Here is a 26,990-nt window from a genome sequence, read left to right as displayed (position 1 = left end):
AGTTGATGAATTATCAGAATCAGTTTCTTATGCTTACGAAAGGATCCTAAGGGATATTTTATTGAAAGTAGACATTAACGGCAAACTGACAACTCAACTTCATGACAAACGGAATGATTTCAGCTTCTCCATCGTCAATTTCCCATATTTATGTAGCAATATTCCACTATCACCTGCATATGGTGTTTATATCTTTCAACTGATTCGATACGCAACAGATTGTTCTGCGTATAGTCAATTTTTAAATCCAGTCAAGCTACTGACAAACAAGTTGATGGTACAGGGCTTTCAACAGTCTCGATTGAAGTCAGCATTTTGCAAATTCTATGGTCGTTATAACGATCTAGTTCGTCGATACAACCTATCATTGGGTCAAATGCTGTCTGACATGTTTCATACCGATAGTTAGACCGTTCTTTAGGGGGCCACCGTGGCCAAGTGGTTAGAACATCGCGCTCAAAATCACACGGCCTTTCACCTCTGTCGGCGTGGGTCCGAATCCCGTTCTCGCGCCGGTAAGTGAGAAAGTTTCCCAGTTTACTTTCGGAAGGTCAGTGGTCTCTTCCCAGGTACATTGTATCTGGGTTCTCTCTTCCACCAATACAAACTGGGCGTCACCAGATAACTGAAAAATTGTTGAGTGTATCGGAAAACAGCAAAAAATCAATTATGCCGTTCTTGGCGCACTAATTTTGACTACGGATAACTCCGTTTACCTGATCAGGATATAGGGTTCACGGCGGGTGTGACCGGTCGACAGGGGATACTTACTCCTTCTAAGCACCTGTTCCCACCTCTGGTGTGTCCAGGGGTCCGTGTTTGCCCAACTATCTATTTTGTATTGCTTATAGGAGTTATGAGATTGATCACTGCTCGTTATCTTCACCTTTCATGTATGGGAAATACTATTTAATATTTGGAGTAAAACTTGGAGTTTATTTCTTTGTTACGAAAGTCAATTCCAAATTAAATTTAGTGTATTTGTCTTTAATGTGATGAAAAATACTAAGAAAAAAATAGCATTGGTTTTTCAATCAAATCCGAGGAATGTGAAGTAATAAGAATTTTTCATGTGCATATACTTTGATATCTGAATTCTAAAATTATATGATAATTTTTAAAGCAAAATGTGTGGTCATTTTTCATTGCTATGGGTAGTAAATAGTATGTAGAGTGGTTTTGTTTTATTACTCAGATGTAAATCTGTAATATACAATATTTGAAAATGCGGAATTCCTTTCTTATGAAAGCATACAAAAACAAAATTGACTACAATATCCACCGGTCGTCAGGGGATGCTTATACTCTCCCAGGCACATGATCCCACTTCTGGTGTGTCCAGGGGACTGTGTTTGCCTAACTATCTATTTCCTATTGATCATAGGAGTTATGAGATTGATCATTGTTCGTTATCTTCACCTTTCATCCTGTGTTTGGTACGTCAGATATCACACTGATACACAAGAATCAGTAACCACACTTGCTATTTGTAGAGAATTCTAGCAACATTTCGAGGCAGCAATAATACGTCCAAAAGCATTTATAGTATTTATTGGTGCAATAAATTGTTTTTTAGGAAAATATTTTCTGTCCCAAATTACTGCTATTACTCATGTTTTTATCAATGTTCCTCAAAATCTTGGGGCCTTTCTTGACACTCATTAGGACATTTTTCTGTCCAACATTATCTCCTTTTTATGTCAAAACTTTTGAATTCTTGTTCCAAAAGCATTTATATTTTATCATAACTTTTAGTCAAATACACAAACATCATTGTATCTTATTGCTTGAAAATATCTCCTATCGTTTATGAAAATTTTGAAAAATCTGTATTATATGATGTATCACAATTGCTGCAATATTGTATTTCAGGTTTGATATGGTGTTATGAAGAGGATGATACGGAAGATAACAATGGAAATTTAAGCAGTTCAACCTGTCATGAGACGTCATTGAACTCTGTAGAGCTATCTAGAAAAGATTTCGATAGAGAGGTCGAGGAATTACTGAAGTAATAATTATTTCTGACTGAATATCTCAATTAATTGATCTGAAATTGTGATCTTGCTTCTGTTCAAATTCTGCATTTTTTGCGGCATGCTTTTGTCAGTTTCTTAATTCTCCGTTTACAATGATCAAGATATGAGGCTCTCGACAGGGGATCCTTACTCCTCCTAGGAACATGATCCCACCTCTGGTATATATATCCAGGAGTCTGTGTATACCAAACTTTTTATTTTTTATAGGAGTTGTATGATTGATCAATGATCGTTATCTTCAGTTTTCATTAGTCTTGTTTAAATTCAGCATTTTGCAAAAAAATTCTATGGTCGTTATAATGAATCTAGTTTGCCAATACACCCTATCATTGAATCAAATGTTGTCTGACTTGTTTCATATCGGTTCTTCGCCCAATGATTTTGAATACGGATTACTCCGTTTACCTGATCAGGATAAAGGGCTCACGACGGGTGTGACCAGTCGGCAGGGGATGCTTACTCATCCTAGGCACCTGATTCCACCTGTGGTACATCCAGGGATCCGTGTTTGCCCAATTCTTTATTTTGTATTCCTATAAGAGTTAGGAGATGGATCACTGTTCTTTATCTTAACCTTTCATCATGTAAAACGTGAAATGTGGATTTTTGACAAATTGAATGTGGTGGCATAGTTTGTAGAAGAATTTAACATAAGGTGTTTATCCTTGGGGAGGATGTAGCTTTGGAACATTTTATTCAATTTCTTGAATTAATTTCTAGACTAAACAGTGTCTGTGGTTTAATGTCTATTTTATGCAGTGTGGTTTTCTTTATAGACAAGAAGCTGTTGAAAACATTACAAAGAGGCTGACAGAAATTTGGGCGAAATATTTGAACTTTGCTTCATTGAGTGTAAGCGACTTCTTAAGCTTGGAGCATTTAGGACTTATCCTGCAACATTTATATCAGGCTGGTAAGTCTATGATTTTTCTTTCAACTTGAAGTGATATGGATAGAGTTAAGGAGTTTATTTATAGGACGATTATGTTTTTCTTTTTTTCTTTCTTCTCTGAAGGCAAGAAAGTTATTAATCGCCCATTGCCCGCACCACTGAAAGCCGGAAAACCAAATCTTATTGTATGTTCTCAAGGTAAGAGATACAAAAATATGTCAACTACATGTATATTAAATTCACATGGATTGTTCTGCAATTCCCACAGGTGATCATTTTTTTAAGGCTTTTACAAAAGAAATCATAAAATTAGGCTTCCGTAACTAGAAACGCTTTTTTTTTTTAAAGATTTGTATCTAACGAAAGTTCCTCGTCGACAATATCAGGTCTTCCAGCTGTCTGTTGGAATTTTCTGGGCGCGAATGTTGCTCCTTTTATTAGCCGACTTCTTTTTATATTCTTTTGAGGCAGAATTTATTCAAAAGCTTCAACATGAAAAGAAAAAATATCTTGATGTGGCCTTCAAATCGACATTTTGATCTATCGACAACATTTTATTTATAAGTAATAATGATTTTCATTCATATGTCGATTCGATATATCTCAGAGAATTCCAAATGAAATACACCATATAGTTCACCATATATGCTTCGTACTTAGATAATTCATTGAACATAGATGTCAAGGATAAACTAACTACTCAGTTTTATGACAAACAGGGTGACGTTAGCTTCTCCATTGTCAATGTCCCATATTTATATAGCAATATTCCATCCTCACCTGCATATGTTGTTTGTCTCTCAACTGATTCGATAAGTAAGAACTTGTTCTGCATATGATCAGTTTCTAAATCAGTCTTGTTTAAAGTCAACACTTCAAAAATTCTATGGTCGTTATAACGATATAGTTTGCCGATACAACCTGCCATTTGGTCAAATGTTGTCTGACATGTTTCATACCAATTGTTAGACCATTCTGTTCACACTGATTTTGATCACGGATTGCTCCATTTACCTGATCAAGATATATGGCTCATGGAGGGTGTTACCGGTCGACAGGAGATGCTTATTCTTCCTAGACACCTGATCCTGATCCCACCTCTGGTATGTCCAAGGGTTCGTGTTTGCCCAACTCTTAATCTTGTATTCATTATACATGTAGGTCATTATGATGTTGATCACTGTTCATTATCCTCATCTTTTCATATTGTAGAATGGTATATGGAGTAAACCTAACGTTGAGATAATATTTTACTTTCACGATGTGTTTCCATTTTAGCGGAGGTACTGCCAATGTTTCTCACTCTTTTTATGGCTGATCCCACCCTACCACTTCCAAGCAGAAATGAAGTACTGCTTTGTACAGAGAGTACCACAAAAGAGGAAGTGAGTTCAATTTAGAGAGAAAGAACAGCGGTTATAAGACTTTCACTTATCCTACCTGATTGGAGTCGCAAATTCATGGAAAATATTGATATATATATATTGTCATACCAATGTAGATCACGCTGTTTTTTCGACGAACCTTAAGACAAGAAGAAAACGATAAAAATCAACATATATTCTGCCTGGTGAATGCAGACCTCCTTCGATATGATGTATGTGAAGAATCCATGAAAATATTCAAAGAAGATATGAGATCCGCCAGGACAGGTATTATCAAGCGAAAGCTGTTTATATATTGTGGATCTATGGGAAAAGTGTTTCCAAATATTTCTGAAATTTCTTTGGTTGTTGTAACGATATAGTTTGCCTATACAACCTATATAGAATATCACACTCTAATGTTGATCTCGGACCTGGAATTGACCTCGAGAGTTGATATCGGCCCGAGATCAACATTAGAGTGTGATATTGTTTATATCATATACCTAAAACTAAAACACAACAAATTGATAAACTTTTTTTTTTAAATTGGGGGGGGGGGGGGGATTGACCCAAACATAAATACATGGTATACTGTACAACGATATTTGACTATTTTATTCCTTCAGTGAGTTTACTTTAATGGTTATGTTTCCAGTACTATTGGCATTGTGAAACATGCTAAAGTCTGGGTTTTGTAGCTTTATTCCACTGCTTGTCACAATAATTGGATGATTAATCATGGACATCCCCTCATGTGGTCTAGAATCTGGACGTTTCAGTTAACTGAACTGCTTAGCTGAGAAACTCGTCATATCTATCGCTGTGCTGTTCATGTACATGTATATACTATTAAGCAGCTCCTAGGGGCTTGCTAATGAATACTAAAATTGGAAATAAGTGAATTATTTTTATTTCTTTTTTCGGATTTACCAAACTCGCCCGTTTTCATTATTTCATATCATTTGTAAGAGTTGTAGAACTTTGTTTACGTGGCGTCATCGTATGAACGGGAATGTTTACAGATCTGCTGCTGCTATTTATTTGCTTAGGGAATGTTACCTTATACTGAAGTAAGTTGTTTGTTTTTTTTACCGTTTCCCATCTATTTAGCATCTATAAGTCGTTGAAAAACGTCGGAAGATATTGGTTCTGCTTTTCTCGTTTTATTGCCAAGTCCTCGGGATTTTAGATTTCAGAAATCGTTTTAAAGCAGTTTTCTACATCAAAATTACCGTAAATTAACATTTTGATCTCCATTAGGACCGGTAATTTCTAATAATGCTTTAGTATCACCTTCCATAATCCTCCTACTGTTTTTAAATGAAGTTAAACGTGTTATTGTTCTAAATAAACAATTGTTACTTGGGTTACCCCCCTTTGCTTAGATACTCGCTACAATTTAGCGCTGTTTTTGAAAACGTTTTTATTTAATTTTTCTGCTTAAATTAAATTTTGTCGTGGAAGAAAGTATAATATATTTTTAAAAATTGTGTCCAACATCATTTTTTCATGTAGTTATGTTAGATTTCAAAAGATTAAAGAAGAAATAGCCATTTGAAATTTGAGGGCGAGACAGCCCCTTGACAACGGGCCGAGACAGAGATATCTCGGCCCTTAGGGCGAGACAGCCCTACCTACTTGCAGCTGTATCACCCTAGCCAAGATAGGTGTATCAGGGCTGATACACTACTAGGTATATGATATATCATTGGGTCAAATGCTGTCTGACATGTTTGATACCGATAGTTAGGCCGTTCATGACACACTGATATTGATTACGGATAACTCCGTTTACCTGATCAAGATATAAGGGTCACGGCGCCTGTGATCGGTCAACAGGGGATGCTTACTCCTCCTAGACACCTGCTCCCACCTCTACTGTGCCCAGGGGTACGTGTTTGCCTAAATCTGTTTTGTATTGCTTTATGAGATTGATCACTGTTCGTTATCTTCAGCTTTCATTTCAAGGTAAATTCTAGTAAATCGATTATTCTGTGTTTTTCATAATATCGACATGTATTGAAACCCAAATAACATGATTATGGTATTGTAGTCCGCTATAGGCGAAAGCCAAGGAGACAATTATTTTCCCTCCATCTGTTTGTCCGTCTGTCACAACTTAGTTGTTCATACATTTTCACTATGCTTCAATATACACTATAGGAAGTTGAGAAATATAGCATGTGATTCGCTAATGTATGCTTACAAATGAAGTTTAATTTGCGTGCGAAATGTAGTTTTCCCAATTGTTCTCCCTGTGCTTAAATTAGAATTGATTGATTGATTGAATTTTGTTTAACGTCCCTCTCGAGAATATTTCACTCATATGGAGACGTCACCATTGCCGGTGAAGGGCTGCAAAATTTAGGCCTATGCTCAACGCTTATGGCCTTTGAGCAGGGAGGGATCTTTATCGTGCCACGCCTGCCGTGACACGGGACCTCGGTTTTTGCGGTCTCATCCGAAGGACCGCCCCATATAGTCGCCTTCTACGACAAGTAAGGGGTACTGGGGACCTATTCTAACCCGGATCCCCACGGGATGCTTAAATTAGGAAACTGAAATTCAATGTATGGTTATCTAATAAGAAGATATAGATTGAATTTCACTTTCATCACGGTTGACTTTCTTTTACACAAATGGTATTTTTTTATGGTTGACTGAACTTCTTTAATTCTTATACTCAGTTTAGTTCTCTTTATTCTTTTCATTTTGTGAGTTACGTATAATTTACCACATAAATCAAGAAATTTTCATTCTCCATCAGAACATTGGTCACACTGAATATTATGCAAATTGAAAAAAAAAGAACAGTGATCAATCTCATAACTCTTATAAAGAATACAAAATTCAGAGTTGGGCAAACATGATCCCCTGGACACACCAGAGGTGCGATCAGGTGCCTAGGAGGAGTAAGTATTCCCTCTGACCGGTCACACCCACTTTGAGCTCTCTAGCATGATGAGATAAACGGAGTAATCAGTATGTATAGAACGGCGTAACAATTGGTAGGAAACACATCAGACAACATTCGACTAAACGATAGGTTGTATTTGCAAATTAGATTATTTTAACGACCGTAGAATTTGAGAAATGCTGACTTCAAACGAAACCCCTGTAGCATTAACTTATTTGTCAGTAGATTGCCTCTATTTAACTTTACATAGGGCCGTTAGGGGTCATGTATTTCTATGCAATGTTATTATAATGCCTGTTTCATTTTCCCTCTTTGCTCCAAAACATATTCGCTGATATTGTTATATGTACACATGAAGTAGATATTTTATGATGGCCTGTACTTAGTTTTTTTCTCCACAGAATACAGACTTGTGGTCATTTGTAGCAGTGAAAACGAATACCAGTCACCAATGATAGCAGCACTTGATAAGTTTCGTACGCCAAAGATGACCGTGTCTGCAGAGGATAAAATTCAGAATTATCTGAGGGAAAAGTTCTGTACTAGAGGAAAGACGGAATGTGATACTGCGTCGATTGTTGACGAATCAGAGTAATTCTAAATCTATTTTTTTTATTAGAAGGCTTGACAGTTCCACTACCCTCATATGTTTTATTCTCATATATCTTCATTAATAAGTGTTTTAAGGTCCGTGTACATGACGAGGAGAGAAGTAGATCGTAACTCATGTCTAGTAAATGTGACACAAGTACGTTATCTACAACAGAATAATTTCAGATGACATGTCTCCATAAAAAGATATTTGTATTTTTCTTTCGTAACTGTTAGTACATTGATCAAGATGATATAACTCCGTTTACCTGATCAGGATATAGGGCTCATGGTGGGTGTGACCGGTCTACAGGGTATGCTTACTCCTCCTAGGCACCTGATCCCACCACTGGTGTGTCCAAGGGTCCGTGTTTGCCCAACTATATATTTTGTATTGATTTTAAGAGTTATGAGATTGATCACTGTTTGTTATATTCACCTTTCATTGATAAAGATGATTTGAATTGAATGTGAAAATGGGGATACATATAGTTCACTCTAAAATTAAATATAAATATCGCTAATTGTGGATTGCATAATAGGAGCGTGTATTTTTAGTTAAAACATTTCAGGTTATGTGTTCGTGTGGTAAGGTCAGAAAAGGCGGGATTAGGAAAAACGCTTTACAAAAATCGCCTTGTTGAGCGACTGAATGAGTACCATTCTACTGCTGACGATGACGAATTCCCGCTGTCCATTACCATACCCCTAAACCAAGAAGAACTCGGGTTCAATGAAATATCCAGTAAATTCATGGACTTCACACTACAAGACATTGTGTATCCACGTATCCTCCATATAGATGTCGCATGCGGGGTACCTGATTATATATTGAGTTATTATGAGCCTCCCTACACTATAGACAAATGCTTTTGCATGATGGTATACATACACTGTATATGTCATTTTGCCCCGAGGAAAAATCTTCAGAATATGATGAACTGATGAACCGAAAACTATATTATTGATTTAAGAACTTTATCTTGGCCTAATTTAATGATTAAACTACTTTAATTGATTACAAAATGTGTATGATACTGTCAATTTCATTTATTACATTATATACCTAAATGCAGATCACTGTATTTTCAGAAAAGTAGCATGAAATTTTAACTTTCCAGCGTGCAGTGTATAGAAAACCCCTAAAAAGTTTCTATCAAGAAATTTTATTTTTCATGAATATATTTTCTGATTATCGATGTATACGCTGTTTTAATTTAAGTTTGAAGTTCAGTTCATATGTCTGCAAAAGCAGTCTCCTATTTTCTATTCAACTAAACTTGGCATAAAAAATTCTTTAATGAGTCTTACTCCATCCCTGTGAGAGGAAAATTGGGTAAACGCAAAAATAGGTTGATATTTTAAAGTCTTTTCATGACAACCTTTTGGCGAGAGAGAACTATGAATGTCCTTTTGTAATCCTTGGGTTGTGGATGGACTCATAATAAGGGGTTTATGAATTTACATAAAATGAACAAATATGAAACTACAATTTGTCAAATTCATATGCAAACATTTTTATTTAATATATTAAGTCATGTATGCTTTAAGCAAAAATTCATGAGATAAGATGGAAGGTGAACTTTTGAACATTCTTTTATAAGCATAAAAACGTACAGATCATCAGATTAGTATATATTCAAGCATCCTCATGCACTATAGGATACTGTTCTCATCCTGACCTTCGTTATCACGATATAGCCGGAGCAGCCATTTGCAAATTTGATATAAGAAAATATAAAAGTCCTTTAAATTGATATTTATGATTTAAAACATATTGGCTTATAATCTGGACATACAATATGAAAATTGTTGAACACTTTTTTCTCTATTACCACCTTTTAGATGCATGGCGATGTGACATCGTTGCTATTTAATCTGATCATTTTGGGATCCATTGTCGATGACAGGGGACGCGTGTTTCAAAGATCATTGACAGATTTGTACTTGATTGAAATCACCATCAACGAAAACAGACCAAATGTATGATACTTTTTCATGACGATTACTTGAAGTTGTTTCACCCTGAACATGTATTTTATATGAGTTTTTTTATTTTGATTTTGTTGCAGACACAGGGATCAATTTCTGGCATTCAACTTGTGGAGCTTCTACCTTGTGTTGCTTGTATTTCTCCGCTGGAGGAATTAGAAGGCAAGATTAAAATTAAACTGGAGAAAAATCGAGATTCAGAATTAGAAGGCAAGATTAAGATTAAACTGGAGAAAAATCGAGATTGAGAATTAGAAGGCAAGATTAAGATTAAACTGGAGAAAAATCGAGATTGAGAATTAGAAGGCAAGATTAAGATTAAACTGGAGAAAAATCGAGATTGAGAATTAGAAGGCAAAATTCAGATTAAACTGGAGAAAAATCGAGATTGAGAATTAGAAGGCAAGATTAAGATTAAACTGGAGAAAAATCGAGATTGAGAATTAGAAATTAAGATTAAACTGGAGAAAAATTGAGATTGAGAATTAGAAGGCAAGATAAAGATTAAACTGGAGAAAAATCGAGATTGAGAATTAGAAGGCAAGATTAAGATTAAACTGGAGAAAAATCGAGATTGAGAATTAGAAGGCAAGATTAAGATTAAACTGGAGAAAAATCGAGATTGAGAATTAGAAGGCAAGATTAAGATTAAACTGGAGAAAAATCGAGATTGAATACTGAGTTGCAGCAAGGGTAAAATGCTTTACCTTGCATGTTCATCAACTGGTTCAGATTTTTATACAAGATTTAAGCCACATTTCCTATCCGATTTTGTCAAACATGCGAGAATATTTCATATGACTGGTTAATTTTCGGTTTTCAACGTAAATTTAAAATTCAATTTCATAAGAAGAAAAGTCCTTTAATTGAAAGCTATATTTGTAAGGATTTTTTTTTCTAGTTTTGTGCATAATGATCTAAATTCCTCTATGAAGATTACAGTAAATGGACGGCAACATTGATAAACACACACACATTTAATCAAATGTTCAATTTTCTGTGTCTTGAATTGCAAACTAAAGCAACTCGTTTTTCCAAAATGACAATCCTGCCATTCAAAGTAGTGAACAATTGATATTTTGAGATGAATATATCTCCCGCCTATGGATATAAATGAATGTAAAATGACATTATTCTGTATGTTTTCCGCACAATATTGTGGCGTCCGTCATCACCAACATGAGATAGCTATCATGCTTTATATATATCATCTAGATACTCGTACGAGGCGATTAAATGGGGCGGTCCTTCGTATGAGACCGCAAAAACTGAGGTCCCGTGTCACAGCAGGTGTGACACGATAAAGATCCCTCCCTGCTCAATGGCCATAAGCGCCGAGCATAGGCCTAAATTTTGCAGCCCTTCACCGGCAGTGGTGATGTCTCCATATGAGTGAAATATTCTCGAGAGGGACGTTAAACAATGTTCAATCAATCAATCTACATGTGTTCAATGAAAACTGAGTTTTTATGTGTATATTAAAATCACTTCCTATTACATTTAAATTTATTGTACATTGGCAGTTGCTTGTAGTGTATTCATGCATGCTGATAGTTTATTTAACACCAATAAAAGACATGCACATTTTTATGATTTTCAAGATGTTAAGAGGGAATGCTCCGCTTTGTGGAGATCTTGTTCTCATTTCCTCTGAATTGGCATTTGTAGGAATGGTGTCTACTGAAATAGTACGTGGATTCGATGACCAGATGTTTCAATCCGAGGTTTTTCAAAGACCCTATCAGTATTTACAAAGTCTGGAGACAAATAAGAAAACCATTCCTGTTTTCAGTCGCATTCATCGAAGCAGAAGCAAGCGTGATTGCTTACAAGTTCTTATGAAGTACGTATCTCCTTTAAAATTATTCTTGGCAGCTCTGTTCCAAACAAATACAGAGAAATGGTTTTTAATGTAGCTCATTTACACTAAATTTTTATTTAATGGCTCGTTAAAACAGATCTTGTGAAGTATGATTTCACCATCAAAAAAGTGATACAAGCTCTCAATTATTTTATATGATTTTTTTGTGATTTATCCCGGAATTATAAAAAAGGTACTTTGCTTGCAAATAAGATACTCTAGAGTCCAAATTTCGCTGTGATTTGATGCATAATATGAATATCTAAGAAAACATGCCTAAACGACTCAGACGTTCTTGGTTTTTAAATTAAAAAAAATTGAAGATTTTATCCCTAGATATAAAAAATATCAACAAATAACGTTTTCAATTTTCATAAACATTTTCTTTTCAAAAAGTTAGAACCTTATATCTTAATCTTTTAGGCATGTTTTACTAGATATTTATATCATGCACCAAATCACAGCGAGATTTTAACTAAAGAATATCTTATTTGCAAACCAAACATCTTTCTTATCATTTCGGGAAAAATCACAAAAGAATTCATATAAAATAATTGAGAGCTTGTATCACTCTTTCGATGGTGAAATCATACTTCATAAAAGGTGTTTTAACGAACCATTAAATAAAATTTTAGTGTAATGAGCTACCTTAAGTTAACGGAAATGGAAAGATATGGGCATTAATTCGTTTTGTGGCATGTGTCTTAATTATAATATATTTTTTGTTACATGTATTCACTTAATGATATCGAAAAAATTACATCGGAGAAATATGGATAGAAATATGGCAGTAGCTGGAAAATGTCAGAACATTGTCTAAAGTGTTGGAAAATCATTCTCTGAACGAATATGTGATAACGATTTACTTTACATTTTACCAACCATTCACTTGTTTGTACAGGCATTGCTGTGTTGATGATCCTTCATGGTCAGAACTCCGGAATTTTGTGTACTTTTTGAATACACAATTAGGAGACTTTGAAAAATCCGCATTTTGCAGCTCTACTCTGGCAGATGATTTGCCAGGGTTTTCAAAATTTGTTTTGCGGTTTTTGATTCAGATGTCAAAGGTAATTCGTTTAGATATTTGCTCTTTAACAGAAGAATGACTTTGAATTCATTGTTCTTATAGATCATCATATTTTTTAAAAGTGAGGAAATTAAAACAACAATATATTTTTTTTTAATTTTCAGGATTTTTCAACAAGATCACTAATGATGAAGGATCACAGCCATGATGAACAATTTGATCCATACATTTATCCAGGTCATTTGGAAAGGGACGATGAAAGCGACGAAAATAATGAGAATGACGAAGACATCGAAGACATCATTGACCTATCCCAGTTTCAGATGAGACGTCGATGGGAATCAAGGTAAGATCATTGTAAAACAAAAGAATATATTTTGTTGATTTAATTATTAAATAGTAATAATATGTGAAAATGATTTACATGGCTGTATGACAGAAATGAGTTACAAAAAAAAAATGATATACAAGACCTTGTGCTGCGTGTGGTCAGTTCTTAAATCGATGCAGGTTACTTACAAATAACTTATAGGGCTCACGGCGGGTGAGACCATTCAACAGGGGATGCTTACTCCTCCTAGGCACCTGATCCCACCTCTGGTATATCCATGGGTCCGTGTTTGCCCAACGTTTAATTCTGTATTCGTTATAGGATTTATGAGATTGATGACTGTTCGTTACATTCACCTTTTCATGTCATGTTTGTTTTGTTTCAGTGCACACCCGTATTTGTTTTTCAACCCTGATCACCACACGATGACCTTCATAGGATTTAACATCAGCAAGTTGCACCAAAATTTGGTCGATACTCAGACCGGTAGAATTCTAGAGAGAAACATAATGGCGCCAAATCTTCGGGGTGCCCTGCTGCATAACCGTGTTCCAATTCAAGAAAACTTTGATGACTTGAATAGGTAAAGGGGGCTCTTAATAGATATTCATTGTTTCCAATCTGTATCGTAAAATTTTAATACAAGTATTTCGTTTCATCGATTTTATATTATCGAAGACTGATTTATTTTTTAATAATAAAAAAGTAATTGCTGTATCATTAAGCATTTGTATTTCTTATGTAATTTTGACACAGTATGTCCAAGCAGCAAATGCTCGAATTTTGATTCACCCAATGTTCTCATAAAATACATTTTAATTTTTATATACTATAAGGTTTGAAAAGATTGAAAGACTCTGTCGCGTGATCGGGAATGAGTTTCCTCACGATCCAGATGAAACGTATGAACTGACAACTGACAATGTGAAGAAGATGATGGCAATTTACATGCGATTCAGGTTAATTCATTTAATAATTGTAGTGTTAACGTTAGCATTTTAGGTCGCCTGAGTGATTTTAAAAGGGAATGACTTTGATTGATTGTGTATTGCGTATTGTATAACGTCCCTCTCGAGAATCTTTGCCACAAGTAGTTTTTGGGTAAAATGATTTCAACATTATTCAAGTGAATTGAATTATTATTTAGTCCATTTTGAGATAATTGAAAAACAACGAAAATGGGTTGAGGAGTTATAAATTATCATGTTCTCAAGGACCAAGAAAGGAGGAAAACCGAAATTGGTGTGGATTATTAAATGTGTTATGAGAATTTAATTTTGTACATATCGTGGCCACCGGTGCTAGGACGAGCTCACAATAGGAATGTCAAAATTTATACATTGAGAACATCTGTGAAAATCTTCTCAAGACTTACATTGATTCAGATTGTCAAATTAGTATGCAAGCATGTACTGTAGTTTGAGGTATGTTTTACATATCATAAGACTGGAGGAAGGACAAGGGCCAATATAGGTATTAAAAGTTTGGTTACATATGAGGAATATTTGGAATTCTTGATCTCAAGAATCACAATTATTCAGATTGCAAGCACATTCATTTAGTGCAGTTTCAATTGTGCACATACCTAATAGCGGATGAAATTTTAACATTGGTGATACATTTGAATTTTTTAAATGTTTTTTCTTTCTTCTTAAAACACTGGGATATAGATTGTCCAATTCATATACAGTCATGCTTATATAGTGTGGTGTCAGATCTGTTTATCCAAGAAAGGGTTCAAAGTTTAACGTTCATTTTATATATAACTGTTGTGGTCAGGGGAGGTGGCAACAGGACTCTCGTGATATACTAGAGTATTGATTGTTTAATTGATACAAAAGTGATTAGAGTTTCACATTTTTCATAAGATATCTTAGAGTTGGTTTTTTTTTGTGAATTCCAATGGTACATTTTCGAATAGCATTATCTTGGTGAAGTATACATGTGATTGAGATTCAACATATTAAGTTATCTTCACCTTTCATCTTTAGTTGAAAGTTATATAAGTTTGTTTAATTGAATAATCAGTTTTATACAGCTTTTTTTACTAAATGTTCTGTATATTTGGTGTATGGCCATTTACTTAATCCCTCTTTTTACGAAATCATGCTTGATGTCCTTAGATGCAACATACCCGTCATTGTAATGGGAGAAACGGGATGCGGTAAAACACGCTTAATAAAGTTCCTGTGTGCTTTACAATGTCCTCCAGGAGTGGTGATTAATAACATGGTTGTTATCAAGGTATGAAGGTTATATTTCTTAATAAAAATAGACCACATTCACAAAAACTTTTTACCTCATTTTTGTTTTTACTTATTGATTTCTACGCTGTACATTATGGTGCTTAGCTATGTAATGAATTGATATATTTCTGACTGTTATAATCATAAATGAATATTATTTTGCAGTTTTTTATGTTACATTTTTAGCCAACTTTCATCTTTCAATGACGTAATCAATTCGATTAATTCAAATTTGATAGGTCCATGGTGGTACTACGAAAAAGCACATTATTTCAAAAGTTAAGAAAGCCGAGGAAACCGCAACGAAGAATTGCAATGAGTATGGAAATCACATCATTACAGTCTTGTTCTTTGATGAAGCAAACACCACAGAGGCCATTGGCTGCATTAAAGAGATAATGTGTGATGGGACAGTTGATGGCAGACCTATTAATCTTAATCAAAATCTTAAACTTGTCGCTGCCTGCAATCCTTACCGAAAGTAAGAATGAGTAGATTTCTTTCAGTGATTTTACTTCTAACCATTTGATGGTTCAGTTGTATCATTGATTTCACTGATTGTGATACGGTGTGATATTTGATATTTCAGACATCCCGATGATATCATTGCTAGACTGGAGAAAGCTGGTTTGGGTTATCACGTCAGCACAGACGACACAGCTGATAGACTCGGTAATGAATGATAAAAATGGAGAGAGTTTTAATGAGGGTAATCTGTTGCCCAATACAATTCATTTTGTTGAATTAAACTATCTATAAAATGAATGATTTTTAAAAAAAAATAATAATTTTATAATCCATTTACAATAAGAAAGACAAATACATACTATATGAATTGACTGTCCATTTAGGGTTTTACTTTCAAGTTGCCACCTATTACCATACATCATCTGGTTCTATTGATACCGGTGTGATTTTAAGATTTAATAAAATATAGATGTGTATTCCATTTTAGATAATTCATTGTCACTTTAATAAACATATGGTTCACAATATATGAAACAATTACACTTGTACAATAGCTTTAAACTGCTGGTGGGGTTTTTCACATCGCCAAGAATATTTTAGCATACATTTTATACATCACTATGCTGTATGGTTATAGTTGCAAAATGTTCATTTTTTTTAACAAGGTCGAATACCAATGCGACACCTCGTGTACAGAGTCCAACCTCTTCCCCAAAGCATGATTCCACTAGTGTGGGACTTCGGACAGCTAGATTCTGCTGTAGAAAAACTTTACATTTTGCAAATGTTGACACGATACGTAAGTGAAGCTTTCATAAGTATGCTTTATGACTGCTTTACCATTAGTTTGGATAACTGTTTTCAATGGATGAAATGCACATAAAATGATATAGATTATTATCCCCTCTCAATTCATCGTTAGAGAGAATATAGTTAGGGACCGTTCGTGTGTGGTTGAGCAAGTGTGTGTATATATTAAACACTGAGATTGTAAACACTTTACAGGCCACATTTTTATTCAATTGATTTGTTACTTCACATGTGACTTTTTCATCCAGAATTGGAAGAACCTTGCTGATTTTGGGGTAAAAAGATTAAAGGCCACTACGGGATTTCATAGAATTTTTTTTATACATTTACTGATTGCTTACATGGCTTTCTTTTTGATAATTTCTGTATGCTGAAGTAATGTTATTTTTTATGTAGATGAGAAACGGTACAATACCCAGAGCAAACGTGCAGACCAAGCAAGTCCTTGCAAACATCTTAACAGCGTCACAAGACTACATGCGGGATTTGCAAGTAATTATCTTCTTAGTATTGTCTTGTTCTTTATATTAAGATACATTCTTGGACAGTTTGTAAATAAAAACTCTGAATAGCATATAACTTATCTCATCTGCACCAAAGACTTCACCCACCTACCTATAGTAAAATTTGGAATTCTATTCGAATTTAGTGAAAATGTCTGTGATTTACGTATATTTCATTGCCATCTCAACGTATTCATACCGTATACATGTTATACATGAAAAGTATCACCCAGGGTTAATTTTGTACATATTCATTGGAAAATGATTTCACCCAGTTTCAAATTTGACCAAACTTTCCCCGTGTATTGTCTAATTACTGTCAGCCAAGACAATGGAGAAAATATATTGATATATGCAATGTCCTTTGATGAATCATTTTCACTCGGTATTTTGAAGTAACATAAAGTTACAGATCTTCGTGATAGACACAAGGGTATGGTTTTTTTTATCTGCTACTGTTTACAATGTTTTGTGTAGGATGAATGCAGTTTTGTGAGTTTAAGGGACGTCGAAAGAACTCTGAAAGTGTTTGGCTGGTTTTATAACCAAACGGCAATCATTGACGAGATGGACAACATTTTCGAGGACTTTTATGAATCTGAATCTGATTTATCCGAAGATGAAGATTTTAATGTACAACGTGAAAACATGGTGAAGGTAGTTATTTTGATAAGTGTAAAATAATTGTACTGGTGCAAATGATTTAGATATCTTATTGTATTTTTACTAATTTCTTTTTAATTAAAAGACAAAGGACCAGGACAGGATCACACGAGCGTTGATACTTGCTCTAGGAGTTTGTTATCATTCCTCTCTGAAGAATCGAGAGAAATACAGACGGCACATTTCCAGATATTTCACACATCCACTGGGCCTGCAGGGTGGATCTAGACAAATCAAACGAGAGATTGAAAAGTACAGTATAGTTTTAACAATTCCTTATTTTGTTGATTTCTTGGTAAAGTGAAATGAATGATTGTAAAATAATTGAGCATTTCATTTTCTCCTATAGATGTCAAAAGATATTCCTTGCAAATGTAAATTTGAATGCTAACATTGCGAAAAATCTGGCATTACGGGAGAACTTTTTCATGATGGTTGTGTGTGTTGAACTTCGTATACCCCTCTTTCTTGTTGGAAAACCAGGAAGTTCAAAGTCTTTATCAAAGGCGATTCTCGATCAAAATATGCAGGGAAGAGAGTCTCATTCTCAATTATTCAAAAACTACAAGCAGGTAACTAACTCCAATTGATTGACTTCTGTTTGTGTTGCATAATTTGCATATTCACATCGGACTCCATTTCACATACTCTGACTAATATGTGCAAATATTTTGTTGACTTTAATTCATTTTGGTAAATATATTTCTCACTGGCTTTGTATAAACATAACGGTCCATTTTCAACAATATTTGAAAATTATTATTTCAAGGTTCAAATTATATCCTTCCAATGTAGTCCTTTGGCTACTGCTGAGGGAATTCTGAAGACGTTTCGGCAAGCGAGCAAGCTTCAAGAAAGCAAGGACTTGGACAGATTTGTTTCTGTGGTTGTTCTGGATGAGGTTGGATTGGCAGAGGACTCTCCAAGAATGCCTCTGAAAGTAAGTCATTGGACTGCAGAGTTTGATGTTTTATTATTAAACCTGAATTAATCATATTCTTGTAATTGTGAAATATTGCTTACGCATTTTTGTCAGGGTAGAATCTATATTTCATAGCCGATTTAAACTCTAGAAGCATTGCTAAACCAAAAGGCATGTCAGTTGTTGACAGGTAATGCTTACTCCTCCTATGCATCTAATCCCACCTCTGGTTTATCCAAGGGTTGATGTTTTCCTAACTCTCTATTTTGTATTCCTGAAAGAAATTATGAAATTGATCAATGTTTGTTATCTTTACCTTTCATGCAACTGTCCCCTAATTATTGAAAAAGGAAATAGAAATTAAGGAAAATTGTTTTCTAAACATGGAACTTGGTTTGTATATTATCCCTAATAATAAAAAAAAGTGCATGCAATTAACTTTTTAGGTATATGGAAACAATTCTGAAAATTATTTCATGTAAAAGTGGATTACTATTATCAAAGTAGGCGAACAGAAAATAGAGTCAAACTTGGTTTATATTTGACCTTAGAAAATCAGGAGGAAAGTTTCATATCTACTTTCAAAGCATAATGAGATAAGTGCGGATACAAATTGAGGTGGACTGGATATAAAGCATTATTGTATACTGCTGCTGCACTGGTATGAACTAAAACATCTAGTCTTGTTAGGCTGATTTGATGATCTACAACTTAATGTGTTTTCATAGGCACTACATCCGCTTCTTGAGGATGGATGCCCAGATGATGAGGAATTCCAAGAACATAAAAAGGTATTCATGTTATTTGTGTAGGCTCATGTTCATAACATCAATAGTGAAAAATGCCAGTGTAAAAATGTTCATGTCCGTGGGGATCCGGGTTAGAATAGGACCTCAGTACCCCTTGCTTGTCGTAAGAGGTGACTAAATGGGACAGTTCTTCGGATGAGACCGCAAAAACTGAGGTATAGTGTCACAGCAGGTGTGGCACGATAAAGATCCCTCCCTGCTCAATGGTCATAAGCGCCGAGCATAGGCCTAAATTTTGTAAAGCATCACCAGCAATGTTGACATCTCTATATCAGTGAAAAATTCTCGAGTGGGGTGTTGAATGTAAAACTTATACAGTACCAATTTTGATGCACCAGATGCGCATTTCGACAAATAATGTCTCTTCAGTGATGCTCAACCGAAATGTTTGAAATCCGAAATAACAATGAAGTTTTAGAGCCATATTTTAGGGGAAAACAGTGTGCAAAAAAAAAAGTGGAGTCAAATTCGTCTAAGGATAAGAGCTATGTGTGAGGGAGATAATCCTTAATTTTGAAATGAATTTCTAAATTTTATAACAGCAATTAAATATACATCCGTATTTCAAGCTAGTAACGAAGTAACATACAACCAACCAACCAAAATGTCCATGTATTATCTAAAGATAAAATGTCCATGTATTATCTAAAGATTGTTCTTTGAATTTTAAACTAGCAATAATTTTTCTTAAATATTGCTCATTTTCAGCATTATGATGAAGCATCAATGCATTGTGTTTTTAAACTTGCATACAAATTGGAAAATATTTTGATGTTTGTTTTCAATTTCTGGAGTTTGTCTCCTTGCTAATATAGTTAAACGTTGAAATCTGCATTGCAAACAATTAATACATGATATGCTGGGTAAAGTGTGTATGCTATACTTAGCAAAAGGTCGTCACATTACTGTATTCAGCCAGGCCTGTACATTCACAAACTTCATTAGTGGTTTTGAGATGAAATGTCATACATGTAGGCATTGAAATATAAACAAATGACAGCAGACAATATGTGTAAAGTGCTTCATCTCTGATATGAATTTACAAGAAATGGGCGAAGATTTGGTTGATTTCACATATTATCAAAGTTTTGTTACACAAGAAATACACAGGGACAAAATCAGGCCTCGTGATATGCATGTTTCATCTCTATAGTTTAGGTACATGAAATATATATCATGTACTGGTTGTGATATTTCTACAAGATATAAAACTGTACAGTTCTAAGATACATCATAGCTAATTAATTTTGCCTGTGTAAGTTATAACTAATGCAGAATTTGTTTGATATTGAGTATGTACAAACTCAACCATTCATTTACTACAGGTGGCCTTCATTGGAATTTCAAACTGGTCTCTTGATCCAGCCAAAATGAATAGAGGCATTTTAGTGCAAAGAGAAGTTCCAGACGAAGACGAACTCATCGAAAGTGCAAGGTGATTGTAAAGTGTATTGCTTATGTAAAATGAATAAATTTCTAGATAATGGAAAATTGAAATTCAATGAAACAATCATTTTTTTAACAACAGAGGAATTTGTTCAAGCAATACGAACGTATGTATGTTGTTGGATGACATCATTCCGAAACTAGCAAATGGTTATCTGCAAGTCTTTGAAAAAACTATAACTACGAGTGAATTGTTTGGCACAACTTCCAGAGAGCATTTGAAAGCAAGGGAGTTCTTTGGACTACGCGACTTTTATAGGTACGGTGTAATAATATTCGTCAAATGATAAACATGGAAAATCAGTACAGTGTATATTGTTATTATTATTATACATTTATGTAGTGCTTTATCTGATAAAGACAATTACCCTAAAGCGCATTACATGTAATACAATAAAAACAAAGAACAATAAATACATAGAAGAGGACATAAAATAATAATAAAACTGAGGTTAATATAATAACTATGAGAAAGGAAAACTACATAAGTTTTTTTTTTTATTGCTGTTGGTATAATATCATACATGTATGTTAATTTATGAATTTTAATGATGTAATCATTTTCAAAAATTGAAACACAGCTTGGTAAAAATGTTGTTTACCACCGTGTCACAAACCATGGAAATTCCAAAACCATTGGAAATTGCTTATGCTATAAGAAGAAATTTTGGTGGATTACAAGGCCTCAGTCCAGTGCAGGAGTTTGCGGAGTGTATGCCGGAACTTCAAAATTATCAGGTATATTTGCATGCAGCAAGTTGCCCTCAACAAGTAGCTTCTTTGACGTTTATATTTTTGTCTTTTTTGATTGTGTGCATATATATCCAATAATCTGTTAGAATCAGGACGACGAACATGCTGATGACGTGGCATTGGTACGTGAATGTATAGAACGTGGACATGAAGACAGGTATGGTCATTTAATCAACCATCTGTGTCGGGCACGTGATAATAGCGGATGTGTCACATGACATGACAAGCACTATGTAGTATAGATGTCACATGATATGCATGTATCAAACACTGTATAATATAGATGTCACATGACATATCAGATTCTGTCTATAGTATGGATGTCACATGACATAGCAGGCACTGGCATTAGTATAAGTGTCACATGACATGTCAGACAATATCTATAATATAGATGTCACATGACATGTCAGACACTGTCTATAATATAAGTGTCACATGACATGTGAGAAACCTTCTGTAATATTGTATGATGCATGATATTTCAGACATTAACTTTAGCATGTCAGAAACTGTTTATATTATTACTGACACTAGCTGCAGGTCTAGAAAAAATATCTGGACACACCAGAGAGCTACATTTCCCCCAACAAGTTCAACAATGCCACGAAATAAGTTGCGGGGTTCATGGAATGTACATATTCACACACGGACAGACGGCACTTAAAATCGGATCTAACTAGATTAAAGCGAAATATGTCTTCATATTTGCAAACAATAAGCAATAGATTTCAGTAGAAATTAAGCAGATTACACATAGAATGTAATTATACTGTTTTAAGTAAGTTTAAATATTGAACTAAATTCACGATTTTCATTAGTCTGGTCTCTGTCGTACACTTCACTGTTGAAATGGGGTGTTAGGGAATATACTAGACTTTTGTAACATTTCCAATACTCTAGAAATATTATAAGGTTTTCATTTATATTAATAAGTATTCGTGTTTATGATAAATGAAGACCAAATACGTACATTGTACCGGTGTCAGATATCAAGAATAGATTTGAACAGCAACGGGGTTCAAATTGACTGGCTATGCAACGTGTGGCTACGTCAACAAATCATTTAAAACTGAGTTTTCGGTTTGTATGGAGCTTTAATGGGTATATAAATGTATGTTTGGACACAAGTATAGTGGGGGAATGTGAAAGGAATTTTTATACAATAATACAGGAATTCAGCGGTATAAGGCCCCAACCGTGATCAGATTCTAGTAAGTCGTTAATCGAAGGTTTTTAAAAGGGAGGGATCTGTAGCTGTGTGGTCTGTCTATATTTTCCCAGAGAGCTTAAGATCTACAGCTATGGTGTAACATAACATGACATTGTCACACACTGTCTATAGTATTGATGTCATATGACATGTCAGACACTAAGGCCAAATAAAATAATGTTTTGTTCTGGTAATACTTCCTTGAAAAATAGGGTAGGTAGGTAGGTAGGTAGGTATTTTATTTTATTTCTTTAAATTGATTTTTTTAACGACACAATTTTCTTTTATTTTCACTCATTTGCATGTACCATTCATATATGTGGTGTGATATACATGTATATACCTATCAAAATGGTAGGGATCACCCTAGTTTTGACAATTCTTATATATATATATATATATATATATATATATATATATATATATATATATGTGTGTGTGTGTGTGTGTGCGTGCGTGTGTGTGTGTGTGTGTGTGTGTGTGTGTGTGTGTGTGTGTGTGTGTGTGTGTGTGTGTGTAATCCAAAATATAACTATGATATTATTGCTTAGTTACACATTATAGATTTGTTGAGTTATTGAGTTATTTTCGGCGTTCTAATTTATATTTATATATATATATATATAAGCACTGAAAAGGCCACGACACTGTTGGTTATTTAAAATTCATATATATATATATATATATATATATATATATATATATATATATATACATGTATATATATATATAATAGATAAATAAGAACAGAAAATAAATTGGTGCATTTGCCAAAATTATGTTTTTGAACATGAGAGTAAGAAATGATATTTCAACCAGAATACCAAGCCCTTCCAAGTTTTTTAATCTATCCAACAGTTTTAAGAATAAGGAGGGTGATGGTTCGGTATATTCGAACAACCTGAAATTTGCACTATTGTTTATGTAAGCACTCTTTAGTTCTAAGTCACTTTCTGTCTAATGTTGGGTGGTCTGTAGTAAGTGTTTACAGCTTAGCATTTTAGCGGTATCTATATATTGGCTATAGATAAACTTACAGTCAAGCTTCACCTAAACGAAAATGGGTCAAAACTTATATGTATAGTGGTATGTATTATGCGCCCCCTTCTCATAAAATAAAATCTTGGAAAAAAGTGTTCATTATGTTCGGCAAAATACGGTAATTGATTTTGAAAATAGTAAAAAAAAAAGTTTAGGGTCGGGGGTTAAAACTAGGGACGGTCGGGTTACCGGAACCACACATATTTGTCATTTGGCCTAACTATAGTACAGTCCACTCCACTTATATTAATGTCGGTTATATTGAAATATCTGTTATCTTGAAGTTAAAATAAATCCGCCAGTAGCAATATTTGTGTAGTTCAGCATTGGTTATATTGAACTTTGGATATAATGAACAATTTAAGTCGGTCCCCTGAATTTCATTATATCCAGAGTAGACTGTAAAGCTATCAGTTTTGGAAAGCTACAGAACTCCAGCTATACATCATTATGGATACTAATAATATACTGCTCTTAGGAGGATGGTACATTGTATTTCTTAAGAAAATTCCATGTTTAAAAATAAATTTGAGCTATCTTCATATCAACCTTTTCACAGTGCTGTTTAGAATAAATCTTTCTATTTAGGGAGGCTAGATATATTCTTTTACTCACGGAGAATTACAGTGCGTTGGCCTTACTTCAGCAGTTAATGACAAACAATGAAAACACCCATGTGCTGTTTGGCTCCAGCTTTCCAAAGGACCAAGAATACATCGAGGTATTTGTTCCTTCACATGTTTAAAGAAAACATACATTTTATGGTTGGTTATTTGCATATTGTTTAATGTCCCACTCGAGAATATTTCACTGATATGGAGACGTCACCATTGCCGTTGAAGGGCTGCAAAATGTAGGCCTAATCTCAGTGCTTACGGCTTTTGAACAAGGAGGGATCTTTATCGTGCCACACCTGCTGTGACACGCGGTCTCATCCGAATGACCGCCCTATTTAGTCGCCAAGCAAGGAGTTCTGAGGACCTATTCTAACCCGGATCCTCACGGGATTAAATTTTATTGAGTTCGATCGGGATTTAAAAACTTTCAATTTTAGATTTGTCGCAACATCAATAGGATTAAAGTCTTCATGGAAACTGGAAAGACTGTTGTTTTGTTGAATTTGGAGAACCTGTATGAAAGCTTGTATGATGCACTGAATCAGGTATTTTCTTAAAAACACATGAAAAAAATGCTTACGATTATCCTTTAACTAGTCTTTAATTTATTTGCGTTTCAAACCGTATTTCAAAAATACATTAGATAGACTCAGTTCTGATTATGTATTATATAGTACTATATGGAAAGTGGCCCTGACAGATTTATTGACTTGGGACTTGGAACTCACAGAGTAAAGTGCAAGGTGGATAAAAGCTTTAGGTAAAATAGATATAGAATGTTGTAAATATCAACATAAATTTGGATACATTCAGGAATGCTTGATACATTCTTTAAACCTCATCAGCAAGATAATAGATGATGTCACTGAGTTATATTCCAATGTATAATATATATTGTAGATTGATAGTCGTGGCAGAGAAAAGAGTTGTATACAAAGAGTTCCCAATCCCGCTCATCAATCGCCTAGAAAAACATTTCCTCACCATGGAAGGACTTTTAACAAAACCTCAATTGCAACTTTCAAGAGAACTAAGTATATGGGTGAAGGATTTCTCGTCATATTCAGGGGACTGCATTAGGTAATTCAAGTATTGATTGTTTGATATAGTTTTCATGTAAAACAGTTAGTCCCAGTTAGAATAAGGATTCGGCACCTTGCTTGTCGTAAAAGGTTTTAATGGTAGACCGGTGGTTATTGATCCTGCTACCTAGGTCCCCAGTTTCACCTACTTATTGTGGGTTGGATGGTTGTATATTGTTTAACGTCCCCCTTGAAAATCTTTTACTCACATGGAAACGTCACCACTGCCAGTGAAGGGCTGCAAAATTTAGGTCTATGCTCTGCGCTTATGGCCTTTGAGCAGGGAGGAATCTTCATCGTGCCACACCTGCTATGACACGGGACCTCGGTTTTTGCGGTCTCATCCGAAGGACCGCCCCATTTAGTCAGCTCTTATGACAAACAAGAGGTTCTGGGGACCTATTTTAACCCTGATCCCCACGGGAAAGTTATTGTGGGTCACATACTTTGCAGCGCATACGTTTCTTCATTTGACATGAATCATTTTAGTGCACCAAAACTATAAGCACATAAAGTAGTAACTTAATATTTTTAATGCTTTTTTATTTTTGAAAATGCTATAGTTCAGAGCAGGTTTTTATTGGATACAACCAAGACACGTGCCCAGGCGTCATTCTGAAATCATGGGAGATTTGTGCTAAAAAGCATGAAAACGAAGATGATTCGTTCCTTGAGGTAGGAAAGTTATATTCTCGTAATCATGATAGAAAAAACACGATATGGGGAAATTTAAATTTCAGTAAAGAGTTCGGTAATTGTCGTTCATAATGGACAGTGTTATTGATATTCTAAGGTAAAAAAAAATGATTCAGAAACAGATTTAGTTTTTTAACCATGTTATTGAAAGATGAATACTGTAAATTCCTAAATATACGCGAGGAATTTATTATTGCGTAATTTCGCGAGAAACATCACTCGCGAAAAAATATTTCTCGCTTTTATTTTTATATTGCTTAAATACATGCAAAAACACTTGATCAACAGAGCACTCGCGAATTTATTTTCTCGCGATTTGACGTCTGTGAGCCATTTCGCGATAATAAGTACTCGCGTAAAATAAGGAATCTACAGTAGTTTGGGGGCACCTCATCCTGATAGTATGTCCTCTATTGGGGAATGGCACCATAACATATTTTATTGACAAATAAGATGATTTCCATGTCATTCACTGTTCGTTATTTTCGCCTTTCATTAGAAACATTTAAAATCGTATTGAATTGAGTTAAGGTATCTGATATTTGATTAGCCCAAACACTTTTTAATCAAAGGAAAAGTTGATACATGTATATTTAAAACCCTGGTTGGCACCAACATAAAAAAAATAATCTGGGGGTATATACGTATTTGAAAAGAAATATTAGCTGTCATTTTATTGTCGAAAAGTTTTGTTGTTAAAT

General features: G+C 34.5%; 1 protein-coding gene across 1 annotated transcript in view; it reads left to right on the top strand.

Annotated features, from left to right (window-relative positions):
* LOC125676605 (E3 ubiquitin-protein ligase rnf213-alpha-like) overlaps positions 1-26,990 on the top strand; it is an 85,559-nt gene that overhangs the window by 22,421 nt on the left and 36,148 nt on the right. The window contains exons 23-55 of the mRNA XM_056157676.1: positions 1,873-2,011; positions 2,816-2,952; positions 3,055-3,129; positions 4,210-4,316; positions 4,433-4,583; positions 7,617-7,806; positions 8,379-8,622; positions 9,652-9,789; positions 9,879-9,960; positions 11,467-11,641; positions 12,561-12,729; positions 12,854-13,035; positions 13,406-13,603; positions 13,857-13,979; positions 15,144-15,264; positions 15,506-15,747; positions 15,856-15,938; positions 16,400-16,533; positions 16,941-17,036; positions 17,525-17,704; positions 17,796-17,962; positions 18,060-18,282; positions 18,480-18,650; positions 19,361-19,423; positions 20,767-20,876; positions 20,970-21,146; positions 21,469-21,625; positions 21,727-21,797; positions 24,483-24,615; positions 24,949-25,056; positions 25,186-25,271; positions 25,412-25,591; positions 26,157-26,268. Of these exons, the coding sequence (XP_056013651.1) occupies positions 1,873-2,011; positions 2,816-2,952; positions 3,055-3,129; positions 4,210-4,316; positions 4,433-4,583; positions 7,617-7,806; positions 8,379-8,622; positions 9,652-9,789; positions 9,879-9,960; positions 11,467-11,641; positions 12,561-12,729; positions 12,854-13,035; positions 13,406-13,603; positions 13,857-13,979; positions 15,144-15,264; positions 15,506-15,747; positions 15,856-15,938; positions 16,400-16,533; positions 16,941-17,036; positions 17,525-17,704; positions 17,796-17,962; positions 18,060-18,282; positions 18,480-18,650; positions 19,361-19,423; positions 20,767-20,876; positions 20,970-21,146; positions 21,469-21,625; positions 21,727-21,797; positions 24,483-24,615; positions 24,949-25,056; positions 25,186-25,271; positions 25,412-25,591; positions 26,157-26,268 (4,724 nt within the window). The remainder of the gene's footprint in view (positions 1-1,872; positions 2,012-2,815; positions 2,953-3,054; positions 3,130-4,209; positions 4,317-4,432; positions 4,584-7,616; positions 7,807-8,378; positions 8,623-9,651; positions 9,790-9,878; positions 9,961-11,466; positions 11,642-12,560; positions 12,730-12,853; positions 13,036-13,405; positions 13,604-13,856; positions 13,980-15,143; positions 15,265-15,505; positions 15,748-15,855; positions 15,939-16,399; positions 16,534-16,940; positions 17,037-17,524; positions 17,705-17,795; positions 17,963-18,059; positions 18,283-18,479; positions 18,651-19,360; positions 19,424-20,766; positions 20,877-20,969; positions 21,147-21,468; positions 21,626-21,726; positions 21,798-24,482; positions 24,616-24,948; positions 25,057-25,185; positions 25,272-25,411; positions 25,592-26,156; positions 26,269-26,990) is intronic.

Source organism: Ostrea edulis, chromosome 3 (genome assembly GCF_947568905.1).
Source record: "Ostrea edulis chromosome 3, xbOstEdul1.1, whole genome shotgun sequence".
Taxonomy (NCBI): Eukaryota; Metazoa; Mollusca; class Bivalvia; order Ostreida; family Ostreidae; genus Ostrea; species Ostrea edulis.
This window is presented reverse-complemented; position numbering and strand designations above follow the sequence as displayed.